Here is a 13,756-nt window from a genome sequence, read left to right as displayed (position 1 = left end):
CCCCCCCCCCCCGTTACACTGTGATTATAACAGGAGTGATAGCTTAGGTTGCTGGAAAGAATTCCCTAACATGTTACATTGCTTGTTTTCTATTTCCACTTTTCAAGAAATTACCATGTGATAGTGGGACTTATGGACCATTTGAGTTTCAGTGTTTCAGTGTTTTTAGTATATTTGAAGATTTTATGTTAGCGACCAAATTCTGAACAGGTTTTGTTTTTGGAGGCAATTTGAAGAGCAAGTCTGCAAAGTTTCATGCCACAAAATGAACAACATAGATGGATTTTTTGTCATGCCAATAAAGCAACTAGAGAGAGAGAGAGAGAGAGAGAGAGAGAGACTGGTTTTGACAGGGGGCTGTAATTATGGGTTCAAAGAGTTACCCATAAAACTATACAATAAGATACACAGGACCATGAATGTATATGTATATGTCATAAATACACAGTACATCTCACAGTATATCCCACTGCTGAATTATATTCCTAATTTTTTTAGTGACAGGTTTTCCTGTCACACATCAATCGAAGGCTAATGCTAAATGAACACATGCTTTTCACTTCATTCCCCTTATCTCAAAGCTTGGCTGTGGACAGAAGGTGATAATCATCAATGCCTACTGTTTGCCCATGTCATTTTTAAAGTGTTGTAAAAAAATTAAGTGACGCACAACAGGCTGGCTTGTGCACACAGTGGAAGAGGTGTGGTCATGGTTGTTGATTACATGGAAGAATGGGCAGAACATGAGGCAAAGAGAGAAACGGGAAGCAGGGCAACTGACACAACCAGAGTGCTGAAGGAATTTGTGGGAATTTCAAGGTAGGTGGAAATCTGTTAATAAATGTGTTTTTCAACTGAGTAAGTCAGCCGAGTCAGGTAGCGTGTGAGCGTTTTTGTCACCCAAGTCTTATGAATGTGCTTTAATGAATGCTGCTGTTTAATGACACGGTGCGTTGTGAGCTGTTCTTATGACTAGTGCTTTGTTAGTTTTTATTTAACCCTCATGTTGTCCTGGGGTCAAATTTGACCCCTTTTCAAAGTTTCTGTGTCATAAATTTGTAATGATACTAATAAATTTGATTTGTAATGCACTTTACATTTAAACAAATCTCAAAGTGCTAAATTTGTGATTCCTTTGTCCACGTTGCTCCAAAATAACATGGATGGTTCCATAAAATGCACCCCACAGGGGATATTAAGGATCAGGTCTCTATTTTCATAGAATTTTGGGTGTTCAATTGTGTAGCATTATCCAGACTAAACTTTGACAGATCTGTTATGATCCATGAGGATCTTAACCATTAGTCAAAATCATTCATAGTTTCTGTTTTTTTCTTACACAACAATGAAAAACAATTGATATAAATCTTTATTGACCATGAATTGGGTGGCAGTAGCTCAGTCCATAGGGAGTTGGGTTGGGAACCGGAGGGTCACTGGTTCAAATCCCCGGATGGACCCAAAAAGTTGGGAGCGTGGATTGGGGGCTGGAGAGATGGCAGTTCAGCTCCTGGTCACTGCTGGGTGCCCTTGAGCAAGGCACCATACCCCCCGACCGCTGGTTCAGCTGGCAGCCCACTCACTCTGACATCTCTCCATGTATAGTGCGTGTATAGGTCCTGAGCATGTGTGTGTATTTCAGGCCTGTGTGTGAGTACTAACAAAAAGTGTGTACACAGAGTGTAGTGCAGTAATTTCCCATTTGGGGACTAATAAACAACTTATCTTATCTTTGAATTCTAAAAAAATAAGTGTAGTTGGGAATATACTTGTGTAATTGGAAAAAAGTGCCAAAAAGAAGTATACGTTACGTGGGGAAAAAGCAACATAAACGTAAAAAGTGTCTTAAAAAGTGCTAATTTTGACCCTGGAGGACAACACAAGGGTTAAAATAAACTTTTACCTTTTCCAGGTTCAACAATCTCCCTCCACAGGCAGTGGGACCGGTTTCAATATGAATAAGAATCAGGTAAGTTCAATTTCTAAATTTTCATTATTATGTATATATATACATAAATATATTCCCTATGTTGCCCTTTATATTCCTTTATTCTTTATTTCACACCACTGCCAGAGATGGAAAAAGTACTCATTGCCCGTACTCAAGTAGAAGTACAAATACTTGTGTTAAAAAATACTCTGGTAAAAGTAGAAGTACTGATTTAACTTCTCTACTCAAGTAAAAGAAACAAAGTACAGGCTTAGAAATTTACTTAAAGTATTTTGTATGCAAAGCTACCTAAAGCACACTCATGTTACTTGAGTGCAAGCTGAGAAACTTCAGTGGACATGGAGAAAAGGCTCTTTAATTTTTATATGCCATTGGCTACATTTTAAATGGATGTTGGCCAATAGGCCTAAAACATAACATATATGATTATTGTGACAGAGACTGGGACTCCAGGTTAATAAGATTCTGACTGAGTTGCAAGATATGAGTTCAATTGTGATTCTGTGAGAATTCCCATCCAACTAGATTGAATTCGGTATTGACGATGCAAACAATAATAACGGTAACTCCAGTGAAATGATTTGAAACTTGAGTACAGCCATATTACAAGTTTAGCTCGTGTTATCTATAGAAACTGTTTTTATTCCCATCTCTTTACTGCGCCTCCAGGTAAATGGTCCCATCTATGACAACATGGGGTTTCAGCAGGAGGAAGGAAGACCGCATTCAAATGCCCCACAACAGGGTATATACCCTGCCCTCCCTCAGGAGACCCCCAGCTACGTTGCTGTCAGCCCCAAAACCATCAATACCCACCACACTGCAACACCTGGAAAACCACATAACATAGGACAAAGGAAAGGTACAGTGGTATGGTTCAGGTTGTTCCCACAGCTTTTTGTGAAGCGATACCGTTTGGAATAAAAAGGTGGTGAAAGAAATCAATTAGAAGGCAAACATCCCCAATGAAAACAGCTTATCTACTTTCATACAATCATTAACCTGCGTTTAGATTCACTTTCAAAACAAAAAGTCGGTCTCACGTAAAGCTCTAACTTTTAAAATAAGATACACAATTATTCCTTTTACAGATGAAAGCTGGATTTCATGAGCAATAAAACTCACTCAGAGAGACTTAGCTGCTTGGCCTGGTATGACCAGTGGTTTATGGCAGCTGAAACAGGTCATGTTAGAAACATTAGATAGGTATTTCTGTGCCATAACATAAAATTGAGTTTGCTACTGTTTGCTACTTTATGACTCTTAGTTGTGCTGCTGTTGTACTATTATCTAAAAATCCCAGGTGTCCTTTGAACCGGTCTCTAATTGCTGAGATATGCACAATAAATCTACCTCCAAAAATGCGTATAGAATAACTTTTATACATCAGAATAAAAGTAAATAGTTGCAAAAATAACTACTTGGAATATTTTTTAACTCTCCTGTTGTCCTCGGGTCAAATTTGACCCATTTTCTACATGTTTCTATATCATAAATTTGGGTTTCTATCAACCAAAATATCCAAAAAATAACAAGGAGGGTTCCATACATCGCAAAATAAATGATCAGTTGACTGCTTTCTTTGAATTTGGGTGTTTTATTACATTTTATAGCATTTATAAAAAACAATTGATAAAAAGAACGTTGAAAGAAAGTGACATAAATGACGGGAAAAGCTTAAAAAACTTTGCGGGAAAACAACAAAATCGTCAGAAAACCGCAGAAAAAAGTTGAGAAAAACAGTATTTTATTTTATTAAAAAACATATTTTTAATTTGAAAAAAAGGTGTAGTGGGCCGGAAGACAACACAAGGGTTAAGACCATGTGTCAAGTGCTTTATCACCGCATTGTTGACCTAAGACATAGGGCCTTCTATGGGGCTATACAGACAGAAATTATCGGGGTATAAATGGAACAATTATAATTATTACACAAAAAAGTAATAAGCCAAAATAAAATATTAATCTTGGATGAAAAAAAATGCCAAAGACCATTCCCTGCTCTTTTAAAAATATACCCTCTCTTTAGCAATAAGACACAGCAGCTTGTTATGAGGCAGCCTCTTTACATACTGTGTATGAAGTTTTTTTTCTAGTTTTGAAGCATACAGATATTTATGAAATGTTATAGAACAATACATTTAAAAAAAAACCATAGAACTATTGACACATGATGTGTTGAAACCACCTCCCAGTTTTAGTCAGAGGATTTGAATTTTTAGTAACCCTATTGCAGCGTAGCATAACTCTGTTAGTTATGTGTTATAATACTTGTTTACTGTATCTTAGTTCCACAGTATGGTTACTTTTCGGGCATATCTGCACATCTGCAGTACGGTATCTGCTGAGCCTATTTGCATGTCTTTTTATTCAAATGTGGAAGAGCATGCAGTTCATATTTTATTTTTACCTAACCAGTTTTATTTTATTATCTTGCCTTGCAGGGATAAAGAAGTATCAGTGGAAATATGTACTCTGTGCATCTCTGTGTGTGCTTCTCATCCTGGCGATGGTTAGCCTCCTGCTCTGGTACTTCTGTGAGTTCATACAATGACCTTTGTGACTACTTAACAAATATTTTCTTATGAATTTGGTAGGATGATCATCTTGGCAGATTCCCGTGTGCTGTATACTGAACGTGTGTGTGTTTGCAGTGTACTACCAGTGTTTACTGGGGAAGTCGTGTAGAAGTGGTGGGAAGTGTTTAAGCCCGTCCCAGTGGTGCGATGGCGTAAAGGACTGTTCTCACGGAGAGGATGAATCTCAGTGCTGTAAGACATTAAAATAAACACATACATAATGACTGTGCCCTTTGTGCGTCACATCAGTAAACTTCATTGTGGCTGAAAAGCATTGTCCTCTCTGGTTTACAGTTCGCCTCCACGGGACCAACTTTATGCTGGAAACCTACTCATCTCACAGCCAGATGTGGATGCCGGTGTGTGCTGAAAACTGGAATGACAACTATGGGAGAGCTGTGTGTGAGCACATGGGGTACAAAAGGTGCTGATTGTCTTTTTTTCTTACCGTTGTAACATCCCCGTTCGGCAGAGTCTAACTGCTCTATAAAAGTCAACACATACTGCATGACTATATTGAGCAAGCATATATATAGAGATATAGCTGGTACCTATTCAGTATTCAGTCCCATGGATGGATGAATTGCTTTAACCTGTTTAGTGTACAATGTACCACTGGTGGTTCGAAATTGGAACGCACCATAAAAGGACGTTATTACTTGCATTAAACCGTCATAAACACGCTCAAGTCATACATCGTTAGAAAGCTTAAAGTCTCATGATTCCATCGAGCCCACACACAAGCAATAAGGTGACTCACAACGGTTATAATCATGTTCTGAAGTAAAGCAAGACAGACAGATTTAAGTATAAAATGAATCTGCATCCATACCTGTCTGCTCGTGTCTTTAATCACAGCGGTGAAAGATCGCCGAAAACGTTGTTTTCCTCCTTCGTAAACATGTCAAACTATTAGAATATCCAAGCCTTGTAATCCATAATTATCTGGTCCCCTCACAATCTTGTAGTTTCTGGCCAAGTTTCGACGTTCAGAAATCTAGATAGTGCATCATTTCTCGGTTTTGATCGCGTGTAACTTTTTCCCTGTGCGCGCTAGGAATCATGCCGACACATCATTGTAATCTGTGGTGCCAGCACGTTCGAATGAAGCTGGTTGCCAACCAATAGCATGATTCTATCAAGAGATACACTCAAACTAGCCACATCATCGTACAGCTCCCATTGGGCCCACGTGGAAAGAATGACAGTAGAACCCACCAATGAAACATAAGGCATAAAACTGGCATCCCTGTATAGCCAGTAAAGAGACGAGTTGAATGTACCAACATGGCCAACAAAACCTATCCCTGAGTTCACTCCAACTGTCTGAAAGCCAAAAAATGCCTTCTTATAGCATTTCAACTTTCATCAAATTGATTACTTATTCCATAAATCTATGTATCTACTTATTTTAGGCATGTGTGTGAGTGATGTGGATGTGTTTTTGTATTTCAGAAGTTGTATTTAGCACTTTTTGGGCTTTTTTAGAAATAAGAAATTAGACAACGCACAGACATATCTGTAGAAAAACATTCATAAAAATCCATTTTATAAGCAATTTTCTTCTGATTTTTTCTGTTCAAAGTTGACATGTTGCTAGGGTACTATTTTAGATTACAGTTGTAATATGCTTACAGTAGTGATTTTTATTATTTTTTAGATGATTTACTTGACGGAAATAGAAATTCTGTGTTCTAACCTCTGTAGCTCTGTGTCAATAAGGCCTAGTGTCACAATGCCACTAGAAACAACAAGTTTGAGAGTGTTAGCTTCACAATGAACTCAGGGTCATCCCAGTGGGCCAAAGCATGTGGAAACTGCAGCATGTTTTAGGGGGTAAAAATTTAGGCGAGAAAATCATATATTTTCCAGTGTGTTTTAAGAGGTTTTAACTGTATCTATTCATTTAAAAAGAGAAGAAGGTATCATGTAGACTGTCATAACCTCTCACTTGGGCAATGACAAAAACAAGGCGCACACTTTAAATGATTAAACAAAGTCATTTATAAAACAGAAGTAATTCATTTACAAATGAACTCACAGGAACTCTTGACAGTAAGATCAGTAATGTAAGGTGTGCGTGTATGACCATGTGGCGTGTGCGCATGGTTTTTAATGTACAAAATGAGCAAAAGAAAACCAAAAGTACCCACTTAAACGGGGGAGGGAGGGGAGTCCATGTCAGAGAGAGAGAGAGAGAAAGAAAGAAGAGCCAAAATATACTTTATTTACCTTTTTACTGAATTTCCACAATCAACCAATTCACCACACAGACACAGCTGACTCCTAGCAGGGTCAGATTTATACAGATATTTTGTTGTAGCTGTAGTCATTGGACCACTTGACCGGCTGACATTCATAAGTGTTTTTTGGATCTTACCTCACTGATCACATGTCTGTCCGTGTGTCCATCCCACAGACAGGATTATGTGTCCTACACCCAAACCAGTGCAGGTTCTTTGGCCTCCAGGGGATACATGAAGCTGAAGGCTGGAATTAGCCTTGGATCACGTACACAGTCACAGCTCACTTACAGGTGTGTACATGTATAGCAACCCCCCCTATCACTGCATAATAATGTTATAGTACATAGTACAACAGTGATTTCATTCCCATTGGAAATGTTAACCCAAGCTGTGTTTTATGCTGTAAGTTTAGAACTCCCAACTAAGTGTTGGTTATCTTGATTTGCTCTCTTTAATATCCATTTCTGTCATCCTGTCCCTTGCAGCCAAAGTTGCTCAGCCAGAGCAGTCAAACTTCAATGTATTGGTAAGATATTGCTTTAACTGGGACATAATTTCACCACTTTATGCATTTAAAGGAGAACTGAGCTAGGGGCACTCTAAAACTTGCCCCGTTAACTGCCGTTTTAGCTCAGTGGAAGCTTGTACACGTAGCTGCAGCTACTCAGTGTTGTCGGGTTTTTTAAATCAAAAGTACTCACATATTTATAGCAATCAATATTAACATAAAAATTGGCCAGAATTCTCCTTTAAGTGATACATACAAAGTTGTATGTAAAAATAATGATATTTAGCCAGCCAGACGGGATAAACGGGCCAAACATATACTTTAACTTCAACTGAATTGTAACTTTTCTTTCTTTGACTCCTGAAAAGAAGAGTTTTATGAAACTCTTTTCCTCCCACCCCAGAATGTGGAGTGAGTTCAGCAGCCCCCAGTGCTCGTATTGTTGGTGGTACAGCGGCAGTAAATGGGGCCTGGCCGTGGCAGGTCAGTCTCCAGATTCAGCATCAACACGTATGTGGAGGCTCCATTATCAGCCCTTACTGGATCCTATCTGCTGCACACTGCTTTGAAATGTGAGTCTTTGCACCTTTAAGGGCCCTTTGTGCCATTTGCTAAGTTTGTGCATTGTTTTTACGGTCTCTTAATAGACTTTCAGGAAAGAATGTGCCATTCGTTTTCTCTGTTTGACTATAATTCTTGATGGCAGGTACTCCGATCCTGGACTGTGGAGGGTGTACTACGGGGATGTGAGCTTGAATCAGATGGCCTTTGGCTCCGGCAAAACAGTTAGCAAAATTATCAGTCATGAAAAATACAACAAAGAGACTAATGACAATGACATTGCTCTCCTAAAGCTCAATACACCGCTGACCTTCACAAGTAAGTACTTGCCAGCAAAAGTCACATCTCATTAACTGAATAATGATTTGAACTGTCAGTTTATTTCTTTACTGATAATAGCAACACTTTGAGCCCATACATGTTTATGTCTCAGGAACAGTGAAGCCTGTGTGTCTCCCCAACGTTGGCTTGGACCTCTCTGCTGGACGTCAAGCCTGGATCACAGGATGGGGAGCCTTGCGCTCATCTGGTGAGCCAAACGCAAAGTGTATATGTCCAACTTTCCACAAGTTCTCCAAATCATACAACTATATGAGTTGTTTATTCCCATACCCTCTAATACAACCCACAGGGGCGGTTTCCGTCACATTGTGACACTCACATTGTTTTTTCTTACGTAACAGCAACAGTTTGGTTATGTTTAGGCACAAAAACTACTTAGTTTGGGTTCAAATCAGATGTTACTTCACTCTAGGTTACGCATGTGAAGTTAACATGGCTCCATTTGTTCCGTAAAGTAAAAAAAAAACCTGCTGTTTACTTTAAAATGGCACACACAAACCCTGTTCAGTGTTTGTTTGACCCATCCACCCCCCCTAAACTACCTCCTCATGATCAACTTGACACTCCCTGATGTGAATCAAGTGCAGATGTGAGTTGTGCATGCTCAGATTTAAACGGTTTATGGGCATAACTGTCATACTGAAATTTGTGAAACCCATAAAATAATAATTATTTCTCATTACAAACATTAACAGAAGATGGAAATCATCTAAAATTGCTACTGTTAGCGCAAAACGCCATTCAAGTGACAGCCTGTGTTGTGTTTGATTGCTAGCTTGTAGCCAGAAGGGAACCAACTTTGTTAAGTAGGTCCATTTGTACTGTATTGACCAGTGGTAGGCAAGTTACTTTTAAGAAGTAATTAGTTACAGTTTATAGTTACTTCTTCCAAAAAGTAACTAAATAAGTTACTCAGTTACAAATTCTAAAAGTAACTAGTTACTTTAGAAAGTAGCTATTGCGTTACTTAAGTAAATTTCCCTTTAATGGAACTTAAAGTACATGTGCATGTTCAATTAATAATCAATTGACCTTATTGAATGAAATCGACACTTAATACAATACTTTATTAACAGAAACAATGTATACAAATCTAAACTCTTTTATTATTGCTGTTTGACATACTGAGACTAGCTTTCAATCAGATGCCATGTCTCTAGATAGTATGTTGATATAGTGAATCGATATCAATAACACAATAGATGTTTTAGAACTTTTGATATTTATTGCCCTTCATTTTATACCTGTCTCTTGTTGACTGACTCCCTTGTGTTGTTCGTTGTGTCCGACTACGCGTGCTTTTGAACACCCGCCCAACTCTACCTCTGACCAGGAAATTTTACTCAACCTCAGCCAATCGTCAGCTTTTATGCTCTTGTCTCATGTACGGCCCACTAACCAAGGAAGAATAGAAAAAAAAGTCTTTGCCTCTCGGCTCAGAGATCTAGCTGGTCTGATGGAGAAAACAGCTTCAATCATTGTAACATGCCACATTTCTTGCCTTAGTAACGGTAACAGCGTTATTAAGATGGGAAGAGTAATCAATTAGATTACTTGTTACTGAAAAAAGTAATGCCGTTAGTAATGCTGTATAACGCCGTTATTCCAATCACTGTAGTTCACAACCTAAACTCGGTGCTCTTATACTTTATCACCTCACTTCCTGCATTGTTCCAATTGTAATTACTACTGCCACTGAAGGGCGCCGCCACTAGAAACAAAGATGAGTCATAATTGCTGCTTGAATAATCAACATGTGGTAGAGTTTGTCAGAGGAGGACAGTCTCCCAAGTTTCCATGTGTAGTTGAATGCAGAATATGACATGTGCAGCGCCTCTTACTGTAGATAATTGACCAAATGTTTCAGGGGTCACCTGCTTTTTAAAGGCTTAAAGTCCAAGTAGGAGAACAGTGTTTTTTAAAGCTTGACTGAGCTAACTGTTGGTGAGCAATCAATAAAATATTCCATCCCCTGGACAGGACCATCCCCTGACAGACTAAATCAGGCCCAGGTGACCATTTACAGCAAAGAGACCTGTAACAGCCCTCAGGTGTTAAATGGAAAAATCAGTGAGACCATGATCTGTGCCGGAAGACTGCAGGGAGGAGTCGACTCATGTCAAGTTAGTCTGAGTTTCTTCTCTCGGTCACACAAACACTTACACACACACACACACACGCACATACACACACACATAGGGCTGGGCGAAATGGAGAAAATCAGATATTACAATATTTTTGACCAAATATCTTGATGTTGATACCACACCGATATTGTAGTGTTGTCTATTTGTGCTTTCACAAAATAATGACACAATGAGATTTAAAAAAAAATAATCATCATTAATGTGGATATAATGACTAAGTGGGTAAAGGCACATAATAGAATAGTTACAAGAGTCAGTATGTTCAGAAAATAACTTTATCACTTTATTGTAATGCAGCCGTTAAAACCAGGAAAAGACTATTACGATATTACGATTTCCAAAATCTAAGATGATATATAGTCTCATATGACGATATCCATGTAATAGTGATTTATTACACACACACGCAGACACACACACGCACACACGCAGACACACACACACACCTGAGAGATGTATTCCTCCTGTGTGCTGCAGGGTGACAGTGGAGGGCCCCTGGTGGTCAAGGAGGGAAATGTATGGTGGCTGGCAGGGGACACTAGCTGGGGGATTGGATGTGCTTGGAGGAACAAGCCAGGAGTCTACGGCAATGTTACCTACTTTATCAACTGGGTACATGAACATATGCAGGTACAGTATGTTATTGCAATAGATATGTAATTCTCTGTATTCTGTCCAAATGGGATTGTAATTTCCCAAATGCATTGCTGCTCTCTTTTACAGTTGAAAGATATTTCAGCTTTCTGAGTAATAGAAAACTCAAATACTGACAAATTGTTCACAGGTTCACAATTTTAATTCTATTTTTTTTTATCTCCACAGAACGAGTGACAGAGGTCTCTGTAAACTTCAACTCAGACGTCTGTCGTTAATCAGCAGTACTTACTTTATCACACACTTTGCACTTTGAATCTGAAACTCTGAGGCAACTTAATTAAGAGGAAGAAAAACAAAAAGATTGCACAAATTTAAATGGATGTATGATTTCATTTTTTATATACTTGTTATTAATACAGATTGAATGTTTGTATTGTTAGAACAAAATCAAACTATTTATTTGTTCTAATAAAACACATTTTGACAGAGCTGCGGGAACATATTTTGAATTGAGGGTGTTGACAAATTTTTGTTTTCAGCCAAAGTCAACCACCACACACCTAACTGCATCCATCCCAATTCACTTCAATACATAGAGATTCAATTAATTATAAATAGCCCATCCAAGACAATAATTATCCTGCAATAAGCTACTGACCCGGAAACACCAGAAAATAATAGACCGTTATTGCTATTCAACCACATATAAATTTCTTTCTTACCCATAAGCCTACTGTCAAGATAAAGACTCTTTACTAAAATAAAGGCACTTTGTGGTGTCAAAACTGTACTGAGGCTTCAATAATAAAACTTGAACACATGTACATGCTCCACCAGCATAAAAACAAGAATAAAGTCCATAATACAAGACAGAACCAACTAGGCACGGGTAACGCAGGATATAGGCACACGGCTGCGATAATGGCCCAGAATAGGCCTATTACAAGTTAAAAAACAGAGCCACTAAACACATCACGAAATTATATTAAATCAAATGAAAGTGAAGCAAGCCAGTCAGTCCTGACACAAACACTGAAATACAAAAATGCAACCTTAAGTTTTTGTAGCATAGCACTAGCAAATTTAAGGCATGAAGATATTGGGCCGTATGTTAACAGTTCTTAACAGCCTAATCATTTTATAACTATACTGTAGGATGATTAAATATAGTAGGTGCAACCTCATTCTGGTTTTCCAATAAGAAGGCTTTACACGCATGTAAACTGCACGGCAGCAGCATAATAATACACCAGCATTCTTACCTTGTGTTGTAGTCATAACACAAAAAACACAAAAACTCCTCATCTCCAAAATGACTAGGACAGGACAAGTGTGACCCCGAGGCTGGCAGCACTGAGTTGACGTTGATAAGGTTCCCTCCGTGGTTGCCCTGGTGCTGCTAGCTTGGCTAACACCATCAGCTGCCTGGTCGTCTGTTGCTAGCAGGTTGCTCTGGGAGTGTGGAGGAGGAGAGGTGCTGCTAGCTTGCGCTTTTGTGCCATGGCAAACGTCTGTACTGTTGACCCGCCGGGAAAGTTTCCACAACTCTCTTCACTCATCAGCGTCAGAGACAGCACGCCTCGCTCTAGGCAAAATTGGCAGATTCATTCTAATCAAATTATGTGTTGATCTCTTTCTTACCAAATTGTAAAATGGATTACATTTAATTTCTAATGGAAGGGATTAGGTTTATATTAATAATTAATTTTTTTAATTTAGTTGTTTGTCCTTTGGTTAGGGGGTGCCCTCCACACCCCTAGTACCCACGGCCATGCATTTTGAGCATGAACTTTGTTTCAGTTTGACATTTTGTGGCAAAGATAGTCAGAGAATATATTAGGTCAAGGTCAAGGTCAAAGTTTATTTCTTTAGCACATTTACAAACAGTCACTACTGCCCATAACATAAGAAAAAAGCATAACAAATGCCCGGAAAACCATCTCAAACAGAATATGCCAAAAACAAAAAAAGCAAAAACAGACAACAGATAAAAAGCTTTGCTCAATTCAATAACAATAACAAAATGTCACAGCTCAGCTTGTGTTAAAAGCCAGTGCAAAAAGATGAGTTTTAAAACTCTCAATAGAGGAAGCTGCTCTAATGTTGAGAGGGAGAGAGTTCCAGAGCTTAGGACCTGCCACCGAGAAAGCTCTGTCCCCTCTGGTCTTCAGTCTAGTTCTGGGACAGTCTAAAAGCAACTGGTCAGCGGACCTAAGTGCTCTGACTGGAGCGTACAAGATTAGCATTACAGATCAATATGAGGGTGCCAGCCCATTAAGAGATTTAAAAACAAACAATAAGATCTTAAAATGGATTCTAAAAACGACAGGCAGCCAGTGGAGAGACGATAATACGGGGGTGATGTGGTCATAGCACCTTTTTCCTGTCAGCAGGCGTGCAGCCGCATTCTGGACTAACTGTAATCGGCGAACTGAAGACTGACCAAGGCCAAAGTACAGTGAGTTACAGTAGTCCAGGCGATTTGTGATCAGGGCATGCACAGCTGTTTCCAGTTGGCTATGGGGCAGGTAAGGCTTGACCTTCCCAAGAAGTCTGAGCTGAAAGAAGCTTGTTTTTACCACTGAGCTAATCTGTTTATCAAGTTTAAAAGAACTATCAATAAAAACACCAAGACTTTTTACAAGTGGGCAGCAGTTTAAGAATAATGGATTGAGAGCACTGTTAAAACCAGAGACATTGGGCTCCCCAAAAATTACAAATTCAGTTTTTTTATCATTCAAGTTAAAAAAATTCAGTGACATCCAGTCTTTTACGTCATGTAGGCATTTACTCAGAGCTTCAACTGAGTTTGTTTTCAAATTCAA

General features: G+C 38.8%; 2 protein-coding genes across 2 annotated transcripts in view; both read left to right on the top strand.

Moving 5' to 3' along the window:
- Positions 1 to 10,773, top strand: part of mmp30 (matrix metallopeptidase 30) — a 28,641-nt gene extending 17,868 nt beyond the window's left edge. The window contains exon 11 of the mRNA XM_032534621.1: positions 10,751 to 10,773. The gene's annotated coding sequence lies outside the window, so the exon portion shown is untranslated. The remainder of the gene's footprint in view (positions 1 to 10,750) is intronic.
- tmprss2 (transmembrane serine protease 2) lies at positions 669 to 11,420 on the top strand. Its single transcript, XM_032534623.1, has 14 exons — positions 669 to 819; positions 1,913 to 1,969; positions 2,621 to 2,813; positions 4,396 to 4,488; positions 4,606 to 4,722; positions 4,825 to 4,954; positions 6,950 to 7,066; positions 7,262 to 7,302; positions 7,688 to 7,856; positions 7,991 to 8,163; positions 8,279 to 8,374; positions 10,168 to 10,310; positions 10,812 to 10,964; positions 11,157 to 11,420. The coding sequence occupies exons 2-14, from the start codon at positions 1,955 to 1,957 to the stop codon at positions 11,163 to 11,165; spliced, it is 1,449 nt and encodes a 482-aa protein (XP_032390514.1). The 5' UTR covers positions 669 to 819; positions 1,913 to 1,954; the 3' UTR covers positions 11,166 to 11,420.
- Positions 11,421 to 13,756: the final 2,336 nt, after the last annotated feature.

Source organism: Etheostoma spectabile, chromosome 13 (genome assembly GCF_008692095.1).
Source record: "Etheostoma spectabile isolate EspeVRDwgs_2016 chromosome 13, UIUC_Espe_1.0, whole genome shotgun sequence".
Lineage (NCBI taxonomy): Eukaryota > Metazoa > Chordata > Actinopteri > Perciformes > Percidae > Etheostoma > Etheostoma spectabile.
Note: the sequence above shows the minus strand (reverse complement) of the source record. Positions and strands in the feature narration are given on the sequence as shown.

What these genes read in the sequence shown, in the direction of transcription:
- tmprss2 (XM_032534623.1), top strand. An exon ending in AGTCAAACTTCAATGTATTG is followed by an intron (nt 7,303 to 7,687) that starts GTAAGATATTGC and finishes CTCCCACCCCAG; the next exon opens with AATGTGGAGTGAGTTCAGCA. An exon ending in GCTGCACACTGCTTTGAAAT is followed by an intron (nt 7,857 to 7,990) that starts GTGAGTCTTTGC and finishes TCTTGATGGCAG; the next exon opens with GTACTCCGATCCTGGACTGT.